Raw genomic sequence first — 27,768 nt, 5'->3', positions numbered from 1 at the left:
AAAAAACATGTGGGGAAAGCTAAAGCTATATTATCAGCCAACTCAATATTGAAAAAATAAATTCGATAAAGATAATTTTTTTAAAAAAATATGTGGGGAAACACTGCAGCAAAACAAAAACAATGCAGGGGAAACACTGTAGCAATCCATATTGTTTTTTTTAAAAAAAAAACCTACAAAGCTAAATTCTCAACCAACTTAATATATAAAAAAAAATAAAATCTACAAAGATCATTTTGAAAAAGAAAAGAATAAATAAATCATAAAAATGAAAAAAAAAAACAATGTATGAAAATATTATAGCAATCCACAATGTTTTAAAGAAAAAAGCTACATAGTTAAATTTTCAACCAGCTCAATATTTAAAAAAATTAGTAAAGATAATTTTGAAAAAAAATTAAAAAAAAAAAAGAAGTCAATTTTGGAAAAAAAAAAAACATGTAAAAAAAAAATGAAGAAGAAACAAAAGTGGGAAAAAAACAAAAAGCTCCAGAAAAAAAAAACAATGAAAAAAAAAGAGGAAAAAAAAGGCTACAGAAAAAAAAAAAAAGAAAAAAAAACAGAAAAAAAAAATGCTATAGAAGAGAAAAAAAATTGTAATATAATAATATAATTATAATAATAATAATTATTATTATATATAATAATAATAATAATTATATTAAGTATAATTAAAAGGCGTGGAGAAGCTTCTTTTAGAGAGTTCTTTAATAAGTTAGTGTTATACGAGAAAACAAAACACCCTTCGTTAGAATAATAATAAAAAATAATTTTATAAATAATTTATAAAATAAATTTTTAATCATTTTATAACAAACGAATGACATGTATCCTCCTCTATCTCCAATTTTTTTTTTTTTTTTCAAACGGACTCTTAAAGAGGATAAAAATGTAAAACACCCTTCAAATTGAATCCTCATAAAAAAATTGCGTCTCCCTCCATCCACAAAACCCTAAAAATATAGAGGGAGCACATAACAAGCACGATAGGGAGTGTTAGAGAGAGGAAGAAATGGGAGAGAGAGACGACTACAAGTTTCTGAAAATAAAAGACGCCATTTCTGCAATCAACCAGAAAGTCAATCTAATCGGCGTCGTTATCGAGCTCGGTTTCCCCAAAACCACCAGAGGAACCGGTACGGCTACCTTTTTTTTTTCTTTACAAAATCTCCTAATTCAGTTTTTCTTCATTCAATAAAAAAAAACTGATTTTGAGTGGCGATGATGATAACAAAGGCCGGACTTACGGCCGCTACCAGAAAATTAATTTTTTCATGGTTGGCGGGAGATTGATGAACTTCTCAAGTTAAGGTGTCTGTTCCGAGCCACTTTTTTTTTCTTACAATTTCACAAATTCTTGTTCATATTATGGACTTTTTATTTCCAGCACACATGTTTACAAATTGGTCACTGCTTGCAGATTATTTTTGTTCAGTGAAAATAGTTGACGAATCATACCCGAAGCCTGGAATTCCGGTCAACTTTTTCATGGCACATATGGAAAATCTGCCTACTGTTGGGTCACCTGGAGATATAATTCAACTTTCTCGTGTCGTGGTAGACAAAATACTCCAATGTTATTTTTTTTTATTTGCACTAGGATTACGGATATGCCTAAGTCTTTCCGCAGCAGATCTACGACCACGGAAAGCTTAGATGAAAAACCTTTACCATCTCGTTTCCCACCCTAATGCTTTCTTCTCTTCTTCGCCTGTTTCCAGTAGTTGTTTTTCTTTGTTGCGTGCACTAGAACATTTGTGAAATTCGATGGAATAGGGAATGTGGGAAGGAGAGTGTGACTTTTATTTGCTTCTTTGTAGATCTCTTGTTTCTTGGTGAATTGTGATATTCAGTAGTTCAACAATTGCATTAAGATGGTTATAATTCGGGTTATTCTTGGGATTTAGTTTGTGCCAAGGTTGACATTGTTGATTAAATTGTCAACTCTAATAGCTAAGTGAACCTGCAGATCTGGCATGGAATTTCTTGTGAAGTGTTACATTATAGATTTGGTTTGGTCAAGAATATTTAGTTGAATTTGTTTTTAGGGAATTGAAGCTGCTTTTGTTTTATTTTTTGATAGATGCTCCATGTTGGAATAGGGTGAACGCCTATCATTTGGCTTTGGTTTCTGATAATTTAAATGAAAATTTTCTCTTGTTCTAAATATTTGTTGTCTTTTAGGTTAAAACTGGTGTTATTCATACTAGTAGGACCTCTTATGAACTTAATGGTGTTTAACTTCTAGCATGCTGAAATCTATGGCATTTTTTTTTTGGCAGATGAAAACTCACAACGATGGTGTCTATGCTCTTTTCAATAAAAAATTTTCTTCTTTTGCGTTATATGAAGGAAAAAATGGTGAAGACTTCCTACCTTATCAATGTTCATTATTTCGTCCAAGAGACCATGACTCAAAGTTTATAGCAGGCATGAGAAAATGGTTGGTTGACTTTCATGTTGATGAAGGTACACTCGAGAGTACACTTAACTGATGAGGAAAAAAATCATTTTTGGAATATCCATATTCGCATCAATAAATTGCAGTTAACTGGTATCTTGTGTTTTGTTGAGAACCAAAATTAAGCCTGCTGATTCTGATTAAGATTAAATGTTTGTAATCATGAGATTATTGGAAAAGATGTGGTTTTGGATTTTGAGGATTTCTAAACAAGTAAAAGTGCATGTTCTATGATTCATGAAAGAAATGAGGTCAAGGAGTAAATCATTGAGGGTTGATGTTCATGTGCATGCCAGCCCTCTAATTCCAATGAGTAAGGTGATGTATAAGGTCACAATCATTCACCAAAATTTTGTGGACTGGGCATGAGTCTAACCTTAATTTGATATGACAAACTCTTGGGTCACTGTTTTATTTGCATTCTGATGTCAGCATTGTCTTTCTACATATCCCAGCATCTTTTTAATTGGAATCATAACTGAGATGCTTGACTTGGAAGCACCGATGTCTTTAGTGTGTGTGTGTGTGGGGGGGGGGGTGTTGAATATGTTGAGTATTCATGCATATGGAAGCCATCCATCCTTCTGCCAGAATGCTTTGCTTCAAATCATGCCTGTTATCATTGTAAAAAGCTGTTTTAATGTTTTTTTTATAGGAGTAAATACTTTCTCCTTCCTGAGAGAGATGCGGGAAGGACAGCATGCTAATTTGGTTTGCAAGGTGAGCCTAGGATTTTTTGTATTGTATCCTTTTAGTACGTATGAGTAACTAGAGCGGGCCTTAATTTTTCTCTGCAATCCTTTTCATTATTCCTACTGCTGATAAATGGTTCTCACCTTGTTAAGATACTCCATGTTTGTGAGATTGCCAAGAATGAGTGGATGGCGCTTGTTTGGGATGGAACAGATTCTCCACCAATCAGCATTAATACAAAGTGAGTTGATATGAACCAACATGTTAGAGCTGTGGATATTTACTTTATTTATTAGTTATTTCAGAGCACAGCTATTGCCATTGGATTCTTTATTCCATCTGGGTTTTGTTAAATTATGATTATAATAAAAAAAAACATGGGTTTGTTCACTGTTTGTTCTCCAACTCTATTTACATTTTTTCTTTCTCTTTCATGCCCTTTGATCATTTTGGGCTTGATTTTGAGTCTGAACTTTGGATTTTGGGGGTTTTTGGACTTTGGGTTTTGGACTTTGAGATTTTTTTATTTTTTCACTTGGGCTTTTCTGTTTGTGTTCTGTTATTTTAATATACTCATATGGTTCTTATCCAGATATGATTATTTTTTCATGTTCATTTTGTATATTTGTCATTATTCCCTGATAGTCATTATAAGAATTACTGATGTAGTTATTCTGAATTGAATCACAGTCCAGAGCACAAAATGGATGAACAACTTCCTTTACAGTTGGAACCCTCGCCTCCATTGTCTAGAGATTTATTATGTACGTTTCCTACTGTTGGAACAATATTACGGGTAATCATCGACAAAGTCAATCAGAAGCATGTTCTCCACCTGCTCAATACTGGTGAATGGGTAAAGTTCATCAGCATACTCTGTGAAGTGCATGCAGGACTGTGGTGTGGTGTGTTGACACCTTTCACAAAGCTTAGATATTTGTCAAATGAGGACCATTTCGTCTTAGCATGCCAGAGGTATTTATATGTTTGTGTATATAATACATATTTCAAATATAAGTGCAATTGAACATTGCATGTTTTTAATGGAGAATTCAAAATTGATATTGCTTCTCCTTTATATATCCATGTAAGTAAGGTCATACAATGAGCGTGTGTCGCTGAAATTAGGACGCATCCCATATTGGTGCTTTCCATGGTGTTCACAAATTACAGGTTTGACATTGTTGACTTCTTATATGATTCCCGTGTTTGCTTCATTTCCTCATTTTCTCTATGCTTAGAAGCGCTATGATGGTGATGATTTATTCACACATGTCCTTCCCCCCCTATTCAGAGGTTGACTATGACCACATGCCATTTGTTACGTTAATGGATGTTCTCACCTATTCAGAGGTAGGATATTTGTCTGCATGCTAACCAGTTCATTTTCATGTTTTCAGATGTCTATTAATGTTAACTTTCACAAACAATAGTATCCCTCCCCACTGTTTGTTGGACTGTTCTTCCTCAGCCAGGGGATTGTTTTGTGGTCACTCTCCTGTAAGAGAATTAGTGCCTTAATAAAATAGAAAATAATCACCAATAGCAACAGTAATTGCATTTTTAAACTGTTCATAGCAGGGGCCATGACCATGGCCATGGTCCAGTGCAATGTTGAAACTTCCAGCCGTTATAGTCTCATGTGAAAAAAAGAGGAAGGTATGTTACTGAGGTTCTCCCCCTCCATCCTTCTGGCCTAAAACGGGATGTTTTGGGGAGTTTTAATTGAAGTCTCGTCTGTACTACATGAACTATGGTGCCCTGGCCTTGTTTTGTTCTGTTGTTCTTTTTCCTTTCAGGATAATATTTACTAGAATTAAAATTAGCCTGCAAAAGTTGGCACTTCAGATTTCTGTGTTGAAATATTAATCCTACAAACCAAAGTGATTCTAGAAATTTTTGGAGATGCCCCTGGCTCTTGGTTTTTAAGGCAGTGGCAAGAGTGTTATCTGTTTGTATTTTCATGTTTAGGCTGTCAGCTGTTGCAATTTTGTCAAGCATTAGGCTGGCATCTCAACACATTAGAAAACACTTCTAGCACAAGATAGTTCTTTTGGGCGATGACAGTGAGCCAACCATACATTCATGTAAATGATAAATTCCATTTTGATGGAAAATAGAAGCTGGCTTAGGGAACACAAAAAAGGGAATATGTGGGATACAGACAGCTTGACACCACTTGCCTGACTTTAAACCTTGCAGGCAACTGCTAGATTCAAGTGCATAATTAGAGTAGTGGCTGCATTTCCATGGCGTGCTGAGGACTTCTCTCATCATGGGACGTACAGAATTAGACTAACCATAGAGGATCCAACTGCCAGAATTCATGCTTTCATCTATGCTGAAGATGGGGTACAGACATTCTCTTACTACTACTCAACCTGCTATTATCTTGATAATATTGGCATATTATTCATGTAATCATGCATGTGAGTATAATACCTTGACATATCATTTATATTTCTCAATTGATATATGATGCACCACCCATTTTAGCTGTCTGTTAATCTAAACAATACAAGTTTTAATTTATCTTTTAAATTAAATGAATATAAAATTAAGCACTCATTGAAAATAATTAATCTAAAACTTTAACATAAAACTTTTAATGTTCTGCAATTTAGAAAAAAAGATCAAAATTCTGGTTGTTTTGCATAATGGACAAAAAGTATGAGATTGGGTCTATTGTAGTGAATTTTTCTTTTTGTGCACATTGATCAGGATAAATTACCGGGTCAGATTGTCCGGGGACATGTTGGTTAGCCCCCTTTATTTGATAGGATAAAGCACCTTTTATATATAAGATCTGTGGGTAGAAAGAATATGTGCATTCCAACTAGTAACTTTTGGACTAATGCATTTTGGTCCCACTATTGTGTATTCTCTCTCCAGTTTCTCTCTTGTTTTACATGTCTTCTCAGTCTCGAATAAGTTAAACCTCTACCGTGACACAAGCAGCAGGCTTTGATTTCAGAATGGCCTGCAAGGTCATCTTCAGGCCATTTTGTCATGGAGGCAAAAATGCTCTCACAATCTAGATCCTGATCATGTTGGTATTTCTTTGCCAACAAAGGTACCTACTGTAACACAAGTAGCAGGCTTTGATTTCAGAATGGTCTGCAAACTAACTTTCAGGCCATTTTGTGATGTATACAAAAATGCTTTCAGAATCTAGATCCTGATTATGTTGGTATTTCTTTGTGAACAGTGTTATGCAAAATTCCCATGTTTCTTTTAAGGTTTAGAGGTGAATCTTCGTAAGGGAAGTCCTTTAGCCTCATTTATTTTTGGTCCATTGATGTACCATTGAGGAAGACTGCAAGAATGACCGACTGAAGTTTCAAGGGAGAGAAGAGAGTGGAGTAGCTGACTTGAAATAGAAAAAACCCGAGTGGAAGTGATAGAGTGATTCAACGTCATAACAACTTATAAAGTGTTTAACTTCTAACAAAACTAGAGGAATGATCCATGTAGCTGACTCTAATTGGTTTAGGATGGGGGCATGGGTAAGGTTTTTTCTTTTTGTTCTTTTTTCTGCATGTGATTGTGCGTAAGTTAAGTTGAGCTGGAGTCGAGAACTGAGTTTCTTTCCTTGTAAAGGCTATAGGTCTACCTTAATTTGTTTTGGTAGAAACTACAGCTTATTGCTAAATGCAAATATTTCTTGATTGAAATATGTGAAAGTAATGTGTTTGTTAAAAAATGGGTAAACGAAGATTCCTTCAAGAGCCTCAACGATATATGTTCTTGTATCATCTGTTCCTCTTTTCATCCCACCGAGCATGCATATGACTATTTTCTAATGAATTGTTTAAAATTCTTTAATGTGCTGGTCAAAACTGGTTTAATGTTCTATAATCTACAGTGGTTTTTGCTCCTCATGTGACCAAGCTTTATATTTTGCCATCTTCATCCTTGGCAGGAGAAATTTTTTGATGGTAATCCGTCGATTGATGTGTTGACAAGGAAGCGAGACAAATTGCTTGGAGTGGCTGCAAATAATGATGGCAAGGGAACCAATCCTGCGTCCAGAAATCCACCATGGGTGCAGTGTTGCTTGAAATCTTATTACCTAGACAAAAATGACATTTGGGGAAGTAGGCAATATAGAATTTTCGGTACCAAGCTTGCGGATTGAGGAGCTTAACAGAGAGTCAGCTACTGGTTGATACGCTGGCATTTTTTAATGTATTTTGTACTTATAATTTTAACACTGTATTGAGCAATCTGTATTTGTAAATAGTTTGGTAGCCTTACCATCACATACTCTGCTAAGGGTTTGTAGGAGCTCCTCCGAGCCAGTGAAGTTTTATGTATAATATAATATTTCCTTGTAATAGAGTGGTGTTATTATATTCATGGTTTTGCGAGGGAGGTTCAAAATCACTATAGGGAAAGCTTGCTGATGAAATAACAAAGAGAAAGGGGAAACTAGTCAGCTTGTTATTCATTTTGCGGCCAGGAGAAAAAGGACACTAAGATCAGTTTTGGCTATTCGTTGCACAACATTACCCCGAAATCCTTGCTCATCACAAGCAGATTTCTTGTATGAAACAATGTATCTGTTGTGTAAACGAATGCTGCACGTAGCACAACAAACATACCTGCCTGCCTATTAAATATGGCGTCAGATAATCCTGTGTTGAATACAACGTTGCCTGAAACAAAACATGTCTTTCCACATGCGAGACAAAGCATGTCTTATTTCTGCCTCTTCCGTCTCTGTATGGTACAATGTTGCCTGAAACAAGGCATCTTTGATAGAGATCTAAACCCCTGTACATAACATTGCAATGTGAATTTTGGCCTCTCCCCAGATGACAACACAACTGCAATATGAACTTTAGCTTTCCACAGATGAGCACTAACAAAACCTTGCATTTCTGAAGATCATGGTGAGCTGCCTACTAATTGAGTGCGGCAGGTGCATGATGGATATGTTGGCCTTGTATGCCATCCTCAACAGCAGCATTCCTTCGTTGCCGTTCACGAAAATAGAGAACCGTAAGCAGACAGGCAAAAAGAGTAAGTATTGCTGCATTTCCTTCTTCCAGGATAATATTCTCCACCCATGCTTTGATTTTTGGATAGACTCCAGGCAATGAATCAATTACATGTACCTAATACAGAGACAAAGAATCCTTGGATCAGTTAGTCAAAGTATTATAACAAAATTCCAAAACTCAACCCTGACAACCAAACTAATTATGATCGACTACAAGGATCATCTTCTGCCCATGCCCTATTGTTCAGCTAAACATATGTAGAGAACAAACTGATTGCATTGGTTGGGAGAGCTTCACATGAGATAAAGGCAGTTTCTAGCAAGAAGGATCACCAAAAATAGGCAAAAGTTCACCAAATTTAGGAATCTGAGAAACTAAGAGGAAGAACAAAAAGAACATGCATCCTTGTGATGATATGATTCTTGCATCAACATTCTTATTTTCTGCCACAGAAAACCACAAGAGACCCAAGGGGTGGGGAGTTTCTGATCAGCTACAAAAACATGCTATTTCAAGCAGTAAACTACATGATTTTAATGATTGAATAAAAATGCATATCAGGTCCTCATTATTCATTTCTTAACTTTTGTGAAGATGCATGCCCCCAACAAGTTTTAGCAAGTTAGGACTAGATTTTCCAGTGGTTATAATACTCAGAACATCAAAACAATCACTGGCTGAAACATTTAATAGGGCAATAGTGGAGGAACATGACCAGCTCATGTATACATAGGAATTCTGATCAAGTGATAGAAGCAGATGTCTAATTTGCACCATCATCTAATTTTCACTTCTATGCTTGAAGAAGACAAGCATGAAAAGCAGATAAATAAACTGACCATGAAACTGTCTGCATGGTTCTTTCTTATCCACAAGCTTGCAAGGGCTAGGGTGACAGGTAACTTTGCTGCAGGATCGATCTCAAGAGCTTGGTCATAGTAACGCTTGGCAAGATGAAGGTCAAGTGGAAGTCCTTGACCATGTTCATGCATGTAACCAAGATTGAACATAGCTTGCGCATTAGATTGCGATTTGGCATGCATGTAAGCCTCTGCCGCTCGTTCATAATCCCTCTCAGTACCCTAAGAAAGGAGGAAAGAGTTGAGGAAAGTTTTAGGATGAAAAAACTATTCAGAAAATGAACCAAAAAGGCAACAAAAAAACTTTAAAATTGTGAAAGACGGGACACGTACCCTACCATAGTAATATGCATCACCAATAAGCAAAGCAGCATGTTCATTGCCCTGTTCTGAAGCTTGCCACCACAAAGAATGGGCACGCTGGTGTCTTTCCGAGTCTGTACAAAACCCAGATTCCCCCATACACATGCTACCCTCTGCATATTTGTCAAGAATCCATGCAGCATTACTTTGTGCAATTTCATAGCCCAGCTCAGCCATCCTTGAATACAACAGGAATGCTTTGCCCACATCACCTTTTAGGTATGACTCCAATGCCCATCTAGACAAGGAGTTCCACGGGCCCCGTTCTGCTACTAGTTTGTATAACGCAGTGGCCTGGAAAAAAGTAAAGCTTTCTTGTAAAATGAATGGATACAAGTGTTGGCACATTTCAAAACCGTTTGCAACATACACCAATAGATAGAAGTGCAGGGTCAAAAGGCATACATACATTTCACAAAGATATAAAATATCTGATCCCACAATCTCACTTCATCCGTAGGAAGGTGGTGGGATAGCATGCAAATTGACATCAAATTAAAAGGAGCTGAGAAACATAAAAGAATTCAATGAACAGAAACCAATGACCTACTGTTCAAATTGTATCGGGGAGCTTCCCAAGTTACACAAGTGAGATGATTTAGAGATTAAAGCTTAAAAAAACTCATCCACTCTAGAATTCAAAAGAACAGAAACCAACAACCTACTGTTCAAATTGTATTGGGGAGCTTCCCAAGTTACACAAGTGAGATTATTTAGAGATTAAAGCTTAAAACAAACTCATCCACTTTTGACAGTTCTCCAAAATACTAGATCCCATAGGTCCCAAAAAAACTACCTTGGCAATATACATTATATACTTCGATTGAACTTTTAGGTATTCAATATCTTCAGAATGTGGCTCCAACACAGATTTATGGGGGATCTGCAAGGAATATGATCAATAACCTGACCTATTAACAAATTAGCAACTAGACTCGCAATAGCTTGGGTGGAGATATTGTTTTGAACTTGGTATTATGTCACTAAATTTTCCTAATATAAGTGCTTTAATAAACCTAACAATTAATGACAAAGACAATGTCCATCAGACGCAAGGATTCTGAAAGCAGTGAGAAAATAACTGAACAGACACTAAAGCAATCTGGTTGATCCTTCACTAATTGACAGTGGAAGTCTGACACCAACACAAAAATTTATTAATAAGATAAGGAGTCATGGAGGCAAAAGGAAAACGAGAAAGCACACAAAAACTTCATACGCATTGTAATAAGGAGCTTGGGTAGGAAGAATATTGAAAGGTAAAGAAACTGAATTTACCATAGGAAGATTCTTTTTAAGCCCCACCCCCATATGAAACATCTTTGCCAGCTGGTAAAATGCCTTTGGTTGACCTGCGTTAGCAGCTACTATAAAATACTGGCATGCCAGCCTTACATCTCTCTTTACGCCAATCCCTTTAAGATGCATTACTCCAAGGTTATAGTGCCCACCAGCATCTTCATGGTCAGCAGCCCTCTCAAAGTATTCTTTAGCCTGTAACAAAAAAAAAGAGAGAGAAAAAAAGAATAGGTTTGATGCATATTCTGAAACTATCCAATAAAAGAACATTTACCATGCAGGCAATTACAAAGAAGATACATTAGCGATTTGAGATGAGCATACAGTACACATACACACTGCATTGATACAAAATGTTCAGAGGCTACTCAATCATCACCCCAAAAGAGAATTTGGGAACAGGGAACAGATCATTCAGCATTTTTTCTTACAGTGACTCCTCTCAAAACTCAAACTTGCACCCTTATGGTTGCAAGGTCAAGACTTTAATCATTGCATGGAAAAATGGCCACTTAAGGTACAAAAGCTCCCATGCATGAATATAAAACACAGCTAAAGAAAACCACATCAGGCCCCTAACCTCAACAAATTCTTGATGTAATTGGTGCCAAAATATATCTAGTCAACTAAATCTTAACACAATTATTTAGATATCAAAGGAAGCCAAGCCAAGCCAAGCTATATTAAACAGATTGAGGATTTAAATAAAAAAATTTCAATGTAAGAGGGGAAGAATAAATTCGCAACTTAATTAGCTGGATCAAACTGCAAGCTTGGCCTAACAACCAAATTCAATTGACTAAGGGAATGACCATATCAAAGAGGAAACCATGCATGACACGAGTAGACCAAATCAGGCAAGCATGCAATCCAGTCTTCTATTCACAAAATATTAACAAAGAAAGCTACATTCAGCACTATGATGAAAAGGGAAACAGAATTAACTTACTTTACTGTAATTCTTCTTTTGCACTCCATAACCCTTGACATACAAATACCCCATGCCATTATAAGCCGAATAAAGCTGCTGTTTTGCAGCAAGTGTAAGCCATTCAAGCGCTTTAGTATAGTTCCTCTCAACTCCAGCTCCCCGGGCATATATTTCACCAAGAAGTTCCATTGACCTGGGTTCCCCTTTCTCTACAGCCTTTGAAAACCATGCCAAGGCTTTGGCATGATCACGCCTCAATCCTCTCAATCCAAAGTAGTGAAAATACCCAATTTTAAACATTGCTCCCGCATTCCCTTTTTGAGCTTGATATTCCAAAATCTGGAACACATCGTCATCCTCCCCTCGTGATTTCCTCAAAGCCTCTTTATTCTCCTCGGCCCCATGATGTATCCTAACCGGTTCAATCACCGGAGAATCCTTCGAAATCAAAAAACTATTTACTGCTACTTCTGCTAATTCCGCATATAATTTAACCGCCTTTTCATGCATCTGAAAACCAAACAACAATACAAAGCATTATAAAAAAAAACAAATAAACAGTAAATAATCCATTATCAAATCAAGCAAGTTAAATTAGCTCACCTGCTGCCGGTAATACGTGTAGGCAAGAGCTGATTTAGACTGCAAACTGCCTCCATCGGCTGCAAAGTGATGATACAAAAAAGCCTTAGCTTTATCCCTCTCTTTAATTTGCCCTAATCCATACAAAAACCCTAAAACCGATTGGGCATGTGAATTCCCCTTCACCGTCGCCAATTCCTCAATTTCCGCCACTGCTTCCTCCACAACCCTAACTTCACTGTCACTCACAGCCGAAAACATCTTCTCCACGGCGGAGTAGTACTGCTCCATCTCCGGATCGAGTTCCGATGCAGAGGTGGAGGATCTGGTGGCGTCGGGTTCGAAAATCGGGCGCCAGGAGCCAGGGTCGAGTTCGTGTTCGGGTTTGGAGTCAGAGTCGCCGAACTCGTCCCACTCGGGTGGAGACTCATTGGGGTCCACATCGGAGGAGGTAGTGGTTGGCGAGGAAGGGATGTCTTTGAGGTCTTCTTGAGAGAGGATGAGAAAGTACGGGCGGGCGAGGAGAGAGAGTGGGAGGAGAGAGAAAATTAGAAGAGAGAGTGTTAGTTTGTGTCTCTGCATTTTTATTTTATTTTCTATTTCGATTTTTGATTCACAGAGAGACACAGAGGGAGATAAGAAGGTGTTTCTCGCTATGTATAGTTTTGCTTGGCAGTTGCCACGTCAACTCTTGTTGGATAGCCAATGACTACATGCCACGTTAGCAGTATGCTCTTGCTAATATATGAATTACTTAGTTATAAGACAATGCGTGTATCACAAGCCACAGCCCCTATTCAGCAAGTTGATAAAAATAATATTATTTTAAAATATTTTTTAAAGTTATAATGATTTTATTTTAATTTTTTTAAAATTAAACTAGATTTTTTAAAAAAATAATTAATACAAAGTAGGATAAATTAAAGCCAACAATTTAATGGAGTGCGTCAATTTACATTAAGGCTCCGTTTATTTGCTGGAAAATAGTTTTTTTTTTGAAAAATAAATTATGAGAAATTGAATTATTTTTTGATGTTTGGTAGTGTAATGAAAAATAAATTGGAAAATACTTTCTAGTGGTTGGTTATGTCATGGAAAATAAGCTGAAAAATAACTTATTAATGTTTTATTTTTCTCAAGTTTATTAAAATAATGAGGAACAAATCTTACAAATTAAAAAGTTGAATGAGAATGAAATTGAAAAAAAAATATAATTTCATAAATTATCTGAAATAAAATAAATAATGATCAAAATAATAGAGATCAATCTAAAAAAAAATAAAAGATGAAGAAATTAAAATAATAATAATTAAAATTTCATAAATTATTTCAAAATAAGTAACAATTAAAAGAATGAGGATCAAATTTGATAGATAAAAAATTTCAATAAAAAAATGATAAGAAAAAAAACAAATAACAATTATAAAAATGAGGACCAGAGTTAATATAAAAATTAAATTGTAAGAGATGAAATTGAAAAATAAATATTCAAAACAAAATATATATAACAATCAAAAGTTTGAGGATCAAATTTGATATAATCAGTAAATAATATGACATTTCTAAATTTTTCATAACTTCTAGAAAGTGTTTTTTGCCTAAATTTTTCAGAAAAACACTTTCCTAGAAACCAAGCCAAATTTTCTTTTGACTGGAAAATGTTTTTTGTTGATCAATTTTTCTAATAATAAACAAACACAGAAAAGTTTGAAAAGTAGTTTTCCAGAAATCATTTTTCAGGAAACAAACATGGTCAGTTTAATATAAAAGACTCAACTCAAATTAAAAAAAAAACTAAAAGAACTTAGGTTTTTTTTTAGCATAAATTGACTTGAATGTGCTCTCTTGAGGAGAAATACTATATATTTAGGTAATGTGTTGTGTTGACTATTTTGTCTTTCAATGCTCTAAATAATTGCCTTGACTGCAATGGTGTAATTGTCTTTTTAGAAAATTAAAATATTATTTGTCAATTAATTAGAATAATTTAATAAATTTATGTTTTATATATATATATATATATATATATATATATATATTGAAATTACTTTATCACCCTTAAAAGTTGAGAAAATAGGCCTTTTATCCAGAGACATTTGTGTATTTTCAATTTTATTTTGCACAGTTAAATGACGATGATACTCTTCAAAGCTAAAAAATTTAAGACTTGCAGCGAAGTTTTTTTTTCTTTATGTATTTTTTCTACAGTAAATGACTTGTATAACCTTTAACTTTTAAAAATATAAGGCTGGCAAGAAAGGGCGTTTTTATCTTTACCACATTTTTTTTTGTAATATTAGGATGCCCCCTGGATTTTTTTAGTAATAACACGGGTTGCCTCAAGTTTTTTTTCTATTTTGGATCTATCTTTTTTTACAATTATTTTTTAAAATTAGATTAAATTAATTTATTTCATCTTTCAACATTAAATTGATCTAGTATTTCCTTTGTTTTTTTGGTGCTTTTTGTTATATCTTAATCATTTAACAATAATTTTTTTATTAAATTAATTTATCTCACCCTTTAATATTGAATTTGTTTTATATTGAGCTTGTTAGTTGAGCCTGAGTTTGAAAATTAACGGTTAGCAACTTTAAGAGATTAACTTGGGCTTAGAATATTCATCAATATTTGCTTGGTTTTTTCCCTTTTTTATTGCTTATTTTTTTAGTTTTATCATCGGATTTTTTTTTCATACTTTTTTTTTCAATTCCTATAGGATTTTTCATTTTTTTTTTTGAAAAAAATACAAGTTACCTAGAGCCTCTTTTTTTTTCAAGCTTTCTTCAATTTAGTTTTTTTTTTATGGGGATTATTGCTTTTGAATTAAATATAAACATCAAAAGTTTTTTGTGCCTTATTGCAATTGCTTTTAAGACCCATGATAGCCTAAGCCCTGGCCCCCGTGGATCACAAGTGAACCTGTCAGGTCGAACATTTTGAGTATCAAATGGTGTATTTTAATTTTAATTTTAATTTTTTTTTTAAATTTGGTTCTCACTCACTTGATTTTTATTTTTGTTTTGGATTTTTTTTGTCAATTTGTGGTCTTAGAAATTTTTAACTTGGCCATTCAATTCAATATTTGATGGTATTTTAAGTTTTGACCCTCAATATTTTGGTTTTAAATTTTTATTCTTGGCACTTTTATCAAATTTTAATTTGTTTTCGATTTCATCATTTAATCCATAATCTTGATTTTTTATAATTTCATAACTTGGGTTTGTTGGTATTTTTTTCAAATCAGCCCTTTAATTTACGTGTTTTTTCCATTTTGGTCCTTGGTTTTGAATTTTGTCAATCAAGTCCCTATTTGGCCATCAAACTTCAATATTTATGCAATTAAGCCCCTGATTTGACTAAATCAACTCTAAAAAATTATAACTTGACCCCAGAACTTTAATTTCTTCCAAAACCCAAATTGATTGAAAAATATTTTTTTTCTTGCAAACAAACCCTCCATAAACTCAATTAAATCTTCAATAAAATTTAATTGAGTCCATAAACATTTGGTTTTGAACTGTTCTTCCTCAAATTGATTTTGCTTTGTCAACAAGGCCCTCATCAGTAAAAAAATATACTGTCAAATTTCAATCTTTATATTTTCAAACCTCCTCAACCAATTTCGAGTCATTTTTCGAGCACTCTGGAATCGTTTTTTCACTGCTATTATTTTTTTGGTTTTCTTCCGAATATATTTTTGACTTTTTTTTTGTAATTTTGTATTTTTTATGTGGGGACCTAAAAATAGATAACAACACATGGTATCAATACTATCCATTTTTGTCTTCTCTTTTCCTGCTATTATTCTCTCAGAAACCTTCAGACAAATTTTCTTGCCCCCACCTACCTTTAGTCTTGAGTCCATTGTCTTTGAATCTCCTGGCAGAGCATTCTATACCGGTGTTAGTGATAGTCACATTTTAAAATATCAACCTCTTACTGGGTGGACAATTTTTTCCATTACCTCTCCAAACCAGTACACTCCCACATCAAATACACCTAATTAATTGGTCACAAGTCTGAAATTTTATTGATCAATCTTTCTTGAATATTATAGCACTAATATTGATTTTATTTAAAAAAAAAATCTTGGAACAATTGCTTATTAAATTCTATTTAATTCTGCAAGTTTATAGCGTTTTGTGATGGCACGACCGATCCCAATAAAAGACCTATCTGCGGAAGGCTTTTCGGTCTAGAATACAATAGTATCACAAGATTGCTCTCCATAGTTAATGCATATTATGGACTCCTAGTTGTTGATTCAAATGGAAGGCTTGTTAGACAAATTGCCACTAGTGCTGAAGGGCAACCCTTTGTCTTTCTAAATGCCATAGATATCGACCTAGTAATAGGATGTTGAGGATTATCTAGAGCCCAAAGGATAAACATCCTTTGCAAATAAACCAGCTCATTGCATATCTCATTCTTTGTGGAGTCTCAGTTGACATACTTGCAGTTGAAACAAATCTTCCAGTCTTTGTATTTGTGTTAAATGCAACCTGTACTTTACTTATAAAAGAGTTCACGATAATAAAGATATTATGTTCAATAAAATTCTATATGGAACTCTTTCTCCAACAAGACTTCTTGATATGGCCTTAATTACATATAATTTCACCATAAATCCTGAGTTCATGGCCATGGTGATACTCATCTCATTGCCTTCAATGCTAGTTCTCAACTCCCCTTGAAACTAACACCCTCAAATTTTCCTTCCTTATGTGCTCAATTAATGTCCTTGCTCATAGGCTATAACCTCCAAGGATACATTGATGGAACCATTGTTTGTCCATCATAAACATTACATGATCAAACTATTGAATCGTCCTCTACAGGTATTACAAATCCTGGATTCTGGCGTTGGTTCCGGCAAGATAACTTGCTCCTTCATGCAATCCTTGCATCGGTTTTTAAACCAATTCTGCCACTAATTGCTACTTCCTCTACTACTCGCGATGCATGGTTAAAAATACAACGATTGTTTACAAATCAATCACAAACCCATGTCATGCAACTCGAGGAAGAATTGACACTTATACAACGAGGAATCCAGCCAGTTTCGGACCATCTCAACAATATCAAAAGACTAGTTGATGAACTCATTGTCATTGATACTCCCATCTGTATAGATTACATCACTCTATACATACTCAATGAGATATGAGTTGAATTTCATGATATAACAACCATAATAAGAACTAGAGAGACATCCCTTATATTTGACGAACTTCATAATGTATTAATCAGTCATGAAAACTACCTAAAACGCATTGATGCTTCAAACTCCAGTATGATTGCCACAGTCAATGCTGTTCAACGCAGTCGCTACTTCAAACCAGCGAGATCTCTAAACTCACATGTCGGTCATTATAAATTCAACCAACGACGATATGTTCCTTAAAACAAATCCAATCATCCTCCATTGATTTGTTAGCTATGCGACATCAAAGGGCACTCAGCTAAGACATGTCGTAAGGTACCCAAACCAAAATATGCAAATTGTGCAGCTACGAATGGAACACAGGACAAAAAGTGGCTTACGGATTCTGCAGCCTCTCATCACATCACTTCTAATCTTACAAACCTTTCAATCTACTCTCAGTATAATGGAACAAATGAAGTAGTCATTGGTGATGGCTCAGGTTTGCAAGTAACGCATGTCGGATCTATGTCATTGAATTCACTGTCAAAATCCTTTCTTTTGCATAACACTCTTTGTGGTCCCAATATTTATAAGAATTTAGTTTTTGTTTATCACTTTACTCGTTCCAACAATGTTTACATTGAATTTCATCCCTTTTATTTTCTTGTGAGGGATCGAAACATGGGGACAACAATTCTTCGTGGTGACTGCCAGGATGGTGTATATCCACTACCACAGCTATCACAAATCAAGAAACCTCCAACACTTGCACTTATCGGTGAAATAACCTCTACTGACCTTTGGCACACACGTCTTGGTCACCCCTCTAACAAAATTTGTCGCTTTATAATTAATCATTTCTCTCTTCCTGTGTTACGTTCCAGATAATCTTTATCGCCTATTTGTTAAGCTTGTCAATGCAATAAAAGTCATCAATTGTCTTTTTCAAAAACATCTCTTATAAGCACTCATCCTCTAGAGTATATCTATACATATATATGGGCCAGCAACATCAAATTCTATTAATGGTTTTCAATACTATGCTTTATTTATGGATCATTTCACAAAGTACTACTGGCTATTTCCGAATCATCATAAAAATGATGTTCAATCCATATTCATTTAGTTAAAAGGATTTGTTTAAAAACAATTTGGTTTTCAAATTAAGAATTTATACTCTGATAATAGGGGTGAAATTAGAATCTTCATCCTATACCCCTGCGCGCGCGTAAGGGCAAGAGAAAAGGGTGAAACAATTTAACTTTGTAAAAATCTATCATAAAACTGAAGAAACACAACTCTACTTCAGAAACGAAAAGAGAATAACAGCATGAAGACGTTTGAAAAATATTAATTAGAGATCGACCAAAGGGAATTAACAATGGCTGCCTTCTAATGTAATTAAATATTTAAATATGCTTCTTCTAGTTTTATATTTCATACATCAAGAAGTATAATCAAAGAAATTATATGATGCTGTTATTGCTTATCATCAGAAAGCTGCTTTGCTTTCTACAGGAAATCATAATGTTGGAAATTGGAAACAACAAATAAAAAAATTCACATGACACAATCCCATAAGATCGACGTTATTTCATCAGGAGTTAGTTAGCTTCCCTTACTGATCGGAAAGTAGTCTGAAGCACAACATTCCGTTCACCCAAGACATTCCGATCCCCTCACCGGCTTGAATATCTCTCGGCAAAGCAACCTGATCCCAGTCCTCCAGTCTGTATCGCCCGTTTTTCTTTCTTACAAGCTCCATGTTATACCTATGTTCCTTCTCAACATCAAACACATCAATGGCAGTCCGTCCACAGTGCCTGCTTAGTCTTTCACTCTTATCGGCCGGCAGTCTTGGCATGATGTAGTTCTCAACATCATGAACAGACAAGATGAGTCGTCCGCTGTTGACATCCTCAGCTGCTAGTTGTTTCTTGATGGGCCAATTATGCAAGGCGTTCAAATCCAGCAATTCATCAAAGCGACTTACGTAATTCATTGTTCAAGAATAATTTAAGTTAATTTGGAGAGGATGCAACAGAAGCAAGGATGATGAGTTTATTTGTGGGGAAACATTTCTCACTTTGTGATTATATTTATACGCTAGGTTTTTTTTTGTTTGTTTTTATATTTTAAATTAATATTTTTTAATAGTTTTAGATTATTATGATATACTAATATCAAAATTAATTTTTTTAAAAATAAAAAAAATATTATTTTAATATATTTTTAAATAAAAAATACTTTAAAATATAATTATAACCGCATTGCTAAACAGGATTTTGATTTCAGAATATTTTTTTTTCTCGTTAGGCTTCAAGTTTTTTTCTATTGAGTTTGTATTTGTGTAAAATTTGTCTACATAGATTATTTCATTTATTTATTTATTTATTTCTCTTTTTGGCTTCAATTTTTTTCCTATTGAGTTAATTATTGTGGAAAAAGTTGTCTACGTAGATTATTTCATTCATTTTTTTCCCTCTAGTGGGACGCTCATTTCTGACCTTCCTATTTTAATAAATATTATTCAAAATAGAATTCTTACGTGACATCCTATACTTAATGTTGTGCGTGTAAATAATTGAATAAATAATCATCTTGAGTGGGTCCACGATAAATTCTAGTCAGCAATAAATTAATAAAGATTCTAGCATATATAGAAGAGAAAAATAATTACTTTTTAGATCTAATAATTAATAAAACCTCACCAACTATATATTTTTCTTCATTATAACTTTCATTTTTATTTTATTATTATTCCTTGTCATTAATTAATATAATCCAATAATAATTAATAAAAAAATTTTATATAATATTCATTTGTTTTTTCTATATTTATGATGAGAGTTTAAAACTAGGCCATAGGTTATTAACTCCTAAACAACCCTACAAGATCGCCCTATGGATGCTTTTGGCATTTAGGGATCGCGGATCGACCATAAAACCCTATTCAATAAGTAAACGTATTAATTATTCACTCATAGATTGATTAGTAAGGATTGGATTAAGGGTAATCACTCATTCTTAAAATTAGTATTTTTAAGACTAAAAAGTGGGGCGGAAGCGGGGAAGCTCCCTGTTACGGTTTATTAATTGAGAATTAAACTTTATAATTTATTTTAATTTGTTTACTATGAGGTTATCTCAGCTTCATCAGCTTCATGATTTAAGTTAAAGGTTTGATATGTTAACCTTGGTTGACTAAGGGTTTTTTTGTTATTTTTTTTAATATTTTTTTTCAATTTTATTATTGGGTTGGTCAGGAAATAGGCTTTATAAGTTATTTTAATTTGTTTTCTATTGCGTTATCCCGGTTTCATTATCCAAGTTTACTAGGTTAATCTGAATTGACTCATGTTTTTTTTTAGTTAATATTTTTTTTATTTTTTTTTTCAATTTAATTCTTTAAAATTAGATTAATTGTTTCTAGGTTGATTTAATATGTTATCGTTTCAATATTATTTTTTTAAAAATCATCTTAAAATTATTTTTAGTCAAGCTATGTTTTTCTCCGGTTGTCTAAGTTGTCTTTAAACTTGTCAAGTCGATTGATTATATTGAGTCAGTTCATATACAATTTACTTTTTTCTTCATGAAAACATGTTAGTAATGCATATAATTTTTTTAAAAAAGTTTCAAAATATTAGATTTGATCTGTAGCATAACATAGATAAATAATCTAATCTAATCTAATCTAATCCATACCTTATGCCTCAATCAAGGAAAATATTTACTATTTCAAAAGCAAGTAGATAGTACAAGAAATTCCATTTGCACAATAAGAAAATTTATTATCACCAATGAAATATTTAAGCTATGTTTCCACACACATATAAGCATGTCATTTGTGAGTGTCTTATCAGGGATTTCATGTCCATCAATAATTTAATTAATAATTTAAATGTTGATAAAAAACACCAATAAAATATTTACATAAAAAATAGTTGTTGATCATTTTTCTGTTGGCCATTACATTGGCATATATTACTAATGGATCACTAATAAATCAATGATGGACTAACTACCGATAATAAATTATATATCACCAATAGATTAATTGATAAAATCATTGACACACAAGTTTTGTTGGTGAATCCGCCTGTCTATATTATAATATTTATATAATTTTCTAATAAAAATAAATTTATATTATCAAAAGAATCAACAATAATTTTGTTGGTATTTAATTTTGAGAGAAGCAAAGAAAAGAGAAGAAGAAATAAAGATTAAAAGTTCCGTTAATCTTACTCGATGCACATTATGTTATTTATATACAAGCAATCACCCACCAATTAACAATTTCAACGAACTCGTTGATTGGCTTTAACTTATGCTTATAAACTTAATATTTATTTTTAGCAACAGAATATATTAAAACAATTTAAAAATATAAAAAAATTAATTAAAAAAAAAACTCAAAAACTTTTAAAAACAGGCCATTTGAGGCACAAGAACAAACATGTACTTATTCACCTGTTAAGCAAGCTTCCCAACTCCAGCTAACTCTAAGAAGCTTCTTCCAATATTAGCCATCCTATTCTGCATTACCCCTTCTTGATTGATGAACTGCAACACTTTATTTGCCCTATATTTCTCTTTTTAATTTTATATCAAAATATTCTTTATAAACGCAATTTTCAAAGCATTGATCATTTATTTAAGACCAGATAATACTTTCACCATTAGTAAAAAAGAAAGATTAAATGAAGTTTTGATTCATGCCCCTACTCGGTTGAAAAATGCTATAATAATAATAATAATACAAAAAAAAAAAAACATAGAGAGAAGAAGATATAATGTTATTTGTGTGAGGCCGGGCTATTATAACTATTGGGCTTTCATGTCTAGTTCTCACGTAGCTTTGTGAAGTATAAGACCCAAAGTTTTAAGACCCACAATACTAGAGTCATATTTTCAAAACCCCCTAAATTAGCCTGAAAGCCCTAATTTATTTTGGCTCCAAAATACCCACCATGAAGAGAGCTCTGCTGACAAATCTCTCTGTCTGCACTCGAAAGCTCCTTCTATCTCCTACCAGATTAAACCCTAACCCTAGCCTATCACTTGCTCAACTCACTGTCCCCACTCGTTCTAGACTCAGCAGGTTCTACTCTTCCGAGTCTGACTCATCCTGTGAAGCAAGATTTACCCAGACCCAGAAGTCGAATGGCTCCACTGAAGATGCTGATGAGCTCAGCACTCAAGGTAGGTAAAATTGAAAATGGGTTTTGCTTTTTGTGGAAAAATGCTGGAGAAGGGAAAAAAAATTGGACTGTAATTGTACGTGCTTGAAAATATCTCCTTGTTTTAGTTTCAAAAATATAAAGATTAGACTCTTAGGCTCAATTTTGTTAGCTTTGTAATCTTGTGTTTTTGCATTTTCAGTTCAATTTTCATCGATGATTTGGAAAAAAAGAATGACTCTTTTGTGTGTTAAATGCTGCAAATTTGTGACCTTTTGAGAATGGAATGCATGGCCATTTGTTTTGGGTTTGTGGATTGAAAGTCATGTTGTCAAAAACTGAAGTGTGAGATTATATGGGTTGCAGAGATAAAAAAGCTGGTGGAGAAGTACTACGAAGGTGAAGATGAGTCACTGCCATTGATTTTCGAAGCAATTATAAATAGGAAGCTGGCAGGGATCCCGGATGACAAGTTGATAGAACAACTTAATCTAGAATCTCCTCCAAATGGTTTTGAGGACAAAGAGTTTGATTTTGATTTTGAAGATAAATGGAGTGAAACTGATGAGGATGGTGATGACTTAGATTGATGGTACGTTGATGCTGTTATTATGAGAATTATAAGTAATGAATGACTGATGTGCCTATTTCAGGGAATCTTGTGGTTGAAAATTTGTAGTTTCTTGTTGTGCAATGCCTACAACTGCAGGAGCATAAGAGCATATTCATAGTGATCCTAGGAGGTTATAAGGAAAATTATTTTTCTTTAATAATTTTTTTTTCTATTTAGTTTAGGAAATTAAATATTATGTTTAATAATTTTATTTTATTTAATTTAAGTATAGGAATCTTTATAATTATAATAACTTTATAATTATTTATTAGTTTTTTTTTTTTTTTTTGTCTTTAAGTTAGACCAATGTTTGGTATAAATATGGTTGTTTAATTTGTATCTCAGCAAACTACTCAAAGAGAAAATATTTAGTGTTAAAATTTTAAATTAGGATTTTTTGTGTGGTGATCTTATTTGGTAGAATTTTGTGTTGATTGTGTTTGCCTTTTTTCTTTTTTTTTCATTTCTGTCATTGGTTGGTATTAAAGTCCAACGATTCTTGGCGGTGCAGTTTACGTTGTGTGTTGAAATAATCATGGCTGAATTTTGTATAATAACTTCATAATTATTTATTAGGATCTTTTTTCCTCTTTAAGGTAGACCTAGAACTAGTATAAATATAGTTGTTTAGCTTGTATTCAGCAGATAACTCAAAGAGAAAATATACAGTATTAAAATTTTGAATTAGGGTTTTTGCGTGGTGATCTTATTTGGTAGGGTTCTATGTTGCTTGTGTTTGCTGTTTTTCTTGTGTCGTTTTTGTCCATGTTGGTTTTAAAACCCAATGATTTGTAGTGGTTTGTGTTGTGTGTTGAAATAATCATGGCTGGAAGATGACGCAAAACAAGAAGTGCTTGTGTTGTCGGGATGAGGAGGTTTCCCCTAGGGAAAGGCATTCAAGAACTGGTGATAAAAGATATGCAGATATAGATTGTAAAATAACCCATCAATTGGTGGAAGTGATGAACCTGAGGGATCGTGTGGAGAGTAATCACGGATCCATGTTCAGCTTTGAAAACTATTTGAGAGGCGAGAGCAGAGGTATACTAAACTGATAGGTTCAAATCATGGGATTTCTTATAATGGATTTTGATCTCTGGTTGTTGCTTTTGGTCTCTATTTTCATATTTTGAGTTGGACCAATAATGAAGATTTTGGTGATCCCATTTATAATGAGATAGATGTGGATTGATGTTCTCTAATAATTTATGATGTTTATTTTAATGGTGATTATGATAGCATAATAAACAATAAGAGTAATGGGATTGATGATGTCATTAATAATATTCTTATTGATAAGTTAAAGGTTGAGCGCAAAGAGAACAGTAAAGGAGCTCAACAAAATAAATAGAATTGTATTTTTTTATTAGGCATCCAACAGATCTAGACAACAGTAATTTAAACTGGAGAGCGAGCTTTTTCAACTTGATGACGCTGATGTAGGAGGTTTGAAGGAAAATTATTTTTTCTTGGTTATTTTTATTTAGTTTATAAAATTATATATTATGTTTTATAATTTTTTTTCTATTTAGTTTAGAAATCTCTATAATAACTATATAATTATTTATTAGGACTTTCTTCTTTTCAAGGATGACCTAGAAGTGGTATAACTATAGTTGTTTAGTTTATATTTTAGTAGACCATTTGAAGAGAAAAATATTATTTAATAAAATTTTAAATTAGAATTTTTATGTGATGAATTTTTTCAATAAAATTCTATTTTACTTGTATTTGTTATCTTTGTTATGCTAATTTTTACTACGTCAATTAAGAAGGGTTGTGATGAGTGCAAATGTTCTTCTAATGTTATGCTTATATGATATGATATTTGATAATTAATGACAGTGTACCATCCTTGTGGATGTTTTGCTATTTATTTTATATTTTGGATATATAATTGAAATGAAGGGTTTTGCTCACATGAAAGGCCTAAGGGTAGAGCATATGTGCCAATTGTTTGAACTTTGAATGTGAAAACTTAAGGAATCATGTTGCTGCGCTTTGTTGTTTTGATAAAATAGGTCTATTTTTAAAACGATTAAAAAGAAAGATTATACGCGAAGGCAAAATCATTGTGATCGTAGATTTATTTTACTATTCATTATAATAGTGAAATGACATCAATGGCTTTCTCAAAAAAAAAAAAAAAATGTTTGCTTTTGAATCAAAAGTATTTTTTATCTTTCCAAATGATGCATTATTCATTATAGGTTTGTTTAAGAATATTTTTATTTATTTCATAATTTTATAAGTAGTGAAATAACAAAAATACTTTAAAATAAAAAATAAAATAAGGTGTTTTAATCCTTTTGTGTTGTTGTACATGGTTAAATCACATAAAAGCTCCCAGAGCTAAAAAAAAAAAAAAAACAATTCAGGGAATCACAAGTATTAGTCTTTTTGTCTCGGGTTTTTAGCTAATTGTTTATTTCCTTAGGGGTAATAGTGTAAATTACTATTTAATTTATATTTTAATTGAAAAAGACGTTGATGTGTGCTGTGCTCGCACCAGTACGAGAGAGATGTCACACTTTTTAGACAACATGTTTGATGCCAACTCTTTAGACAACAGTGGTTAAAAAGATGTTATACTTATTTCATTTTACTCTTCGATGTCTCCTCGTTCTTTTTGAACATGTCATTTTATGTTCATCGGTGGTTTATTTTTTCTCTTCATTTCTCTCACTTACTTAGAAAAAGGAACTATGATCCGCATTGTTATTGATGTTATAGATTATCCTTTTAGTTTTTGATTTTTTTTATCTTTTTTTTTTATTTTCAATTTTAATTTGTATATATAATTTTTCTTGATTTGGTTCTATTTTTTTTTCTTTACTCTTTTGTCAAAGTTTATGCATTTCAATTTTTACTATTCAATTCAAGTTTATGGTTTTTGTTTTTTCAATAATGATAATAAAAATAATAATTTCAATTTGGTCATTTTTCTTTTAGTTTTTTATTGTTTTCTTTATCTTTTTTATCAAGTTTTTAATTTTATTCTTCATATCAAGTTTATGGTTTTTGTTTATTTAACAGTTGTTGTAATAATAATATTAGTAGTCGTGGGGTGGGGGTGAGGTGGTGATAATAACAATTTTTATCTTTACATTGACATAGATTAACACTGGTTGGCCCTTTTAATTTGTGACCCGGGTCTTGCTCGAATTGACTCTTAAATCAAGTCTTAAAATTATAATAATAATTAATTTTATTTTATATTGACTCAGATTGATCCAGATTTACCCTTCTCATATGTGACCCTAGCTTTACCCGAGTCGATCTTTGAGTCGGGTTTGAAAACTATGATAATAAAGATTTTTATTCTTGTGTCTACCTAAGTTAACGGTCAGCTCCATTTATGACTCTGTACTTATCCCGGTTCAACTTCTAAATTGGATTTTAAAATTATAACAATAATTAATTTTATTTGTATATTGCTACTAATCTAACCCGTGATCCGAACATAAGGATTAGGTCCTGATGGCTGAACGGGACGGTTAGTTTGTGGAGAATACATGCTGCTTGCTCGGAAATTCGGTTGCTTGGTTGCAATCACAAGAGTAACACCGGCAGCAAGGATAAGAAACAAAAGTATGGTGGATTTTGACACAAGAAAAGGAGGTCTCTTGAAGATACTCATCATGGTTATGATTTAAGTTTCAGAGAAGGATGTGAAATATATTGATAGCAAGGGTTTATATGGGGTTCGGCCAAGGAATTTTGTGTTCTGTAAGAGAGGCATTTACTGATATAGCCCCACTGTGCAATGATATTAGAATTGCATAAATAGTCAGACATCCAGACATCTGATTTTGAGGGACCGAACCTCGTACTCGCATGGCTGCAAAAAGAAATGCCCTGTAATTCTTTTTCTTTGCACCGATCTCCCAAAAACTTATCATAAAACCTTGCTATCACTTCATTGAAATTCATCACTTGAGGCTAATTAGAGTGTGTTGGGCAGTGTAATAATAATTATTTTTTAAATAATTTTTTATGTTAAAATATATGTTAATGATATTTTTTTTTTTTTTAAAAAAATATTTTTAATATCAATAAATCAAAACAATTCAAATCATACAAACTGTATTAAATTTTAATAAAAAAAATTAATATTTTTAACAAATATAATTTGCAACGTTTTTCTAAATAGTTCAAGGTTTTACAGCCTTGCCTCGCCTAACTTGTAGCGACTTGCATAAATTAACGTGTTTTGACAACACATATCTTGATGAGCACAATTAACATCTATAATCCTTCTCTATAGAGTTTAAAGATTATAAAAACGAAGAAACATTAAAATAAATTCATAGATAACATTGAATCCATACACATATATCATTCTTAAAGCACCAATTGAATCCATTACTCCCTAATAGTTGGATCAACAACATATATGGATAGCTATCATTTATTCAATTCAGACTAATACTTGTTTATGATCCCCCTTTTATTGACCTTAATTAACATTTACAATATTGGATTAATTTTCCTGGCTTCAGGGCCTTAGCCCATCATTGTCCAATAGAATTATGGTGCTATGATTATGTTAATTTTTAAAATGTTTTATACTTAAAAATATATTAAAATATTTTTTTTATAAAATGCCATTTCTTTAATTTAAA

General features: G+C 32.9%; 3 protein-coding genes and 1 non-coding gene across 8 annotated transcripts; 3 read left to right on the top strand and 1 right to left on the bottom strand.

Annotated features, from left to right (window-relative positions):
* The first annotated feature begins 900 nt into the window (after nucleotides 1–900).
* Nucleotides 901–7,509, top strand: LOC118044252 (protection of telomeres protein 1b). Of its 3 annotated transcripts, XM_035052477.2 has the most exons (11): nucleotides 901–1,136; nucleotides 1,421–1,557; nucleotides 2,283–2,361; nucleotides 2,431–2,469; nucleotides 3,117–3,181; nucleotides 3,307–3,395; nucleotides 3,845–4,129; nucleotides 4,251–4,327; nucleotides 4,449–4,507; nucleotides 5,357–5,506; nucleotides 7,077–7,509. In XM_035052477.2, exons 1-11 carry the CDS (start codon nucleotides 1,013–1,015, stop codon nucleotides 7,290–7,292), a joined length of 1,320 nt encoding a protein of 439 aa, XP_034908368.1. In that variant the 5' UTR covers nucleotides 901–1,012; the 3' UTR covers nucleotides 7,293–7,509. The 3 variants fall into 3 exon arrangements, with proteins under 3 accessions (XP_034908368.1, XP_034908369.1, XP_034908366.1); XM_035052478.2 differs by lacking the exon at nucleotides 2,431–2,469; XM_035052475.2 differs by having other exon boundaries at nucleotides 902–1,136; nucleotides 2,283–2,469.
* LOC118044405 (small nucleolar RNA snoR113) lies at nucleotides 1,217–1,329 on the top strand. The gene has a single exon (XR_004686778.1). It is a non-coding gene; the product is annotated as a small nucleolar RNA snoR113 (small nucleolar RNA).
* Nucleotides 7,510–7,576: 67 nt separating the features above from the next.
* LOC118044251 (ERAD-associated E3 ubiquitin-protein ligase component HRD3A) lies at nucleotides 7,577–12,827 on the bottom strand. The gene is made up of 6 exons (XM_035052474.2): nucleotides 12,217–12,827; nucleotides 11,632–12,123; nucleotides 10,662–10,877; nucleotides 9,354–9,677; nucleotides 9,000–9,242; nucleotides 7,577–8,274 (listed from the first exon to the last, which is right to left on the bottom strand). The coding sequence occupies exons 1-6, from the start codon at nucleotides 12,775–12,777 to the stop codon at nucleotides 8,062–8,064; spliced, it is 2,049 nt and encodes a 682-aa protein (XP_034908365.1). The 5' UTR covers nucleotides 12,778–12,827; the 3' UTR covers nucleotides 7,577–8,061.
* A 9,436-nt stretch (nucleotides 12,828–22,263) lies between these two features.
* On the top strand, nucleotides 22,264–27,022 carry LOC118044254 (uncharacterized). Of its 3 annotated transcripts, none has more exons than XM_073412926.1 (3): nucleotides 22,264–22,552; nucleotides 22,897–23,122; nucleotides 26,612–27,022. In XM_073412926.1, the coding sequence occupies exons 1-2, from the start codon at nucleotides 22,321–22,323 to the stop codon at nucleotides 23,118–23,120; spliced, it is 456 nt and encodes a 151-aa protein (XP_073269027.1). In that variant the 5' UTR covers nucleotides 22,264–22,320; the 3' UTR covers nucleotides 23,121–23,122; nucleotides 26,612–27,022. The 3 variants fall into 3 exon arrangements, with proteins under 3 accessions (XP_073269027.1, XP_034908373.1, XP_073269028.1); XM_035052482.2 differs by lacking the exon at nucleotides 26,612–27,022 and adding an exon at nucleotides 23,977–24,348; XM_073412927.1 differs by lacking the exon at nucleotides 26,612–27,022 and adding an exon at nucleotides 23,939–24,348.
* The last annotated feature ends 746 nt before the right edge of the window (nucleotides 27,023–27,768 follow it).

This window comes from Populus alba, chromosome 12 (assembly GCF_005239225.2).
Source record: "Populus alba chromosome 12, ASM523922v2, whole genome shotgun sequence".
In the NCBI taxonomy this organism is placed as follows: domain Eukaryota; kingdom Viridiplantae; phylum Streptophyta; class Magnoliopsida; order Malpighiales; family Salicaceae; genus Populus; species Populus alba.
Note: the sequence above shows the minus strand (reverse complement) of the source record. Positions and strands in the feature narration are given on the sequence as shown.